We start from the raw sequence: 1,089 nt of genomic DNA, 5'->3' as shown, positions 1-1,089 counted from the left end.
ATTCGTGGTGACAAACAACTGCGCGCACGGCAGGCAGCCTGGTGCCTCTGCCAGGGGCTACAGGGGCCACTCAGAGAGCGGAGGGGCCTGGCAGTCCGCTGCTGCAGGCATGTGACAGGCCCCCCGTGGGGGTGGGGGAATCCACCTCCCCACCAGTAAGTGCACAAATATAAATCGGCACGGGTGTATCCTCAGGGCTCTTTTATGAAGCAATACTTAAGCCGAAGTGTATCTCCTGCTGTTTCATGGCGTTTCCAAATAGTAGATGAGACCAAGCAGCGAGAGAGAGCAGGGCTGGGTGGTCGCATGAGGGAGGGGGTTTTCGACTCTGCCCCTCCCCGCGGGGTGGGGCTGCGTAAATGGCCGGCAAGCTACTTAATTAACTCCGTGCCTCAGTCTCCCCGCCTGCACAAACGGGCCAAGAGCACTACACCGTGCAGGCAGCACCCCCGCCGCCGCAGTGCCCAGGCCGCCGACCCAGCCCCCGCTGTGTCCAAAGGCTCGGGGACAGGAAACGTGAGGCCATAGGTCACAAGGCCAGCGAGAGAGAAGGCAGGGCGACACTCAGCTCAAGGGGCAGAGGTGCGGTTTTCTTTCAGTTTGTCACCACTGCGGTGACGGAAGTGGTTTCACCCAGGTGTTGACCAGACACTGCGCCCTCGCCGCCGCGCCCCTCGCCTCGCTGGCTGGGATCGCGGCCTCTCTGCACGCCCACCCTCACCCGCCCCGGGGGGCTTTTCCACGAGGGTCCAAGGTGGGTGCGCGCTGGACTTGGGGGAAGGGGTCTGCGGACAGGTCAGAGGCTGGCGAGCGGCGGACAGGAGGGCAGGGCGAGCGGTCGGAGGACGCGGCCGGAAGGGTCTACCTTGCGGGAGGGCGCAGCACGTGCCGTCCGCCGTGCTCCAGAGCCGGGCCGTGCCGTCCTCGCTGCCCGTCAGCAGGCGCTGTCCGTCGGGGCTCAGGCTGAGCCAGTTGATGCCCCCGCGGTGGTCGGCGCAGACCCTCAGGGCAGACCCTCCGCCCCCCATCCCGCGGGTGGGGAGGGCCCTCGGAGGAGTCTGCGCGCCGCTAGGGAGGGGCCCCTCGGTG

General features: G+C 66.8%; 1 protein-coding gene across 2 annotated transcripts in view; it reads right to left on the bottom strand.

The window, feature by feature from the left end:
* WDR86 (WD repeat domain 86) overlaps window positions 1-1,051 on the bottom strand; it is a 38,986-nt gene extending 37,935 nt beyond the window's left edge. For both annotated transcript variants that reach the window (XR_826820.1, XM_010857237.1), the window contains exon 1: window positions 866-1,051. Coding sequence is in view for 1 of the 2 variants with exons in the window: in XM_010857237.1 (XP_010855539.1) it covers window positions 866-1,028 (163 nt within the window). In the remaining variant the exon portion in view is untranslated. The remainder of the gene's footprint in view (window positions 1-865) is intronic.
* Window positions 1,052-1,089: the final 38 nt, after the last annotated feature.

Source organism: Bison bison, unplaced genomic scaffold (genome assembly GCF_000754665.1).
Source record: "Bison bison bison isolate TAMUID 2011002044 unplaced genomic scaffold, Bison_UMD1.0 scf7180017864379, whole genome shotgun sequence".
In the NCBI taxonomy this organism is placed as follows: Eukaryota; Metazoa; Chordata; class Mammalia; order Artiodactyla; family Bovidae; genus Bison; species Bison bison.
Note: the sequence above shows the minus strand (reverse complement) of the source record. Positions and strands in the feature narration are given on the sequence as shown.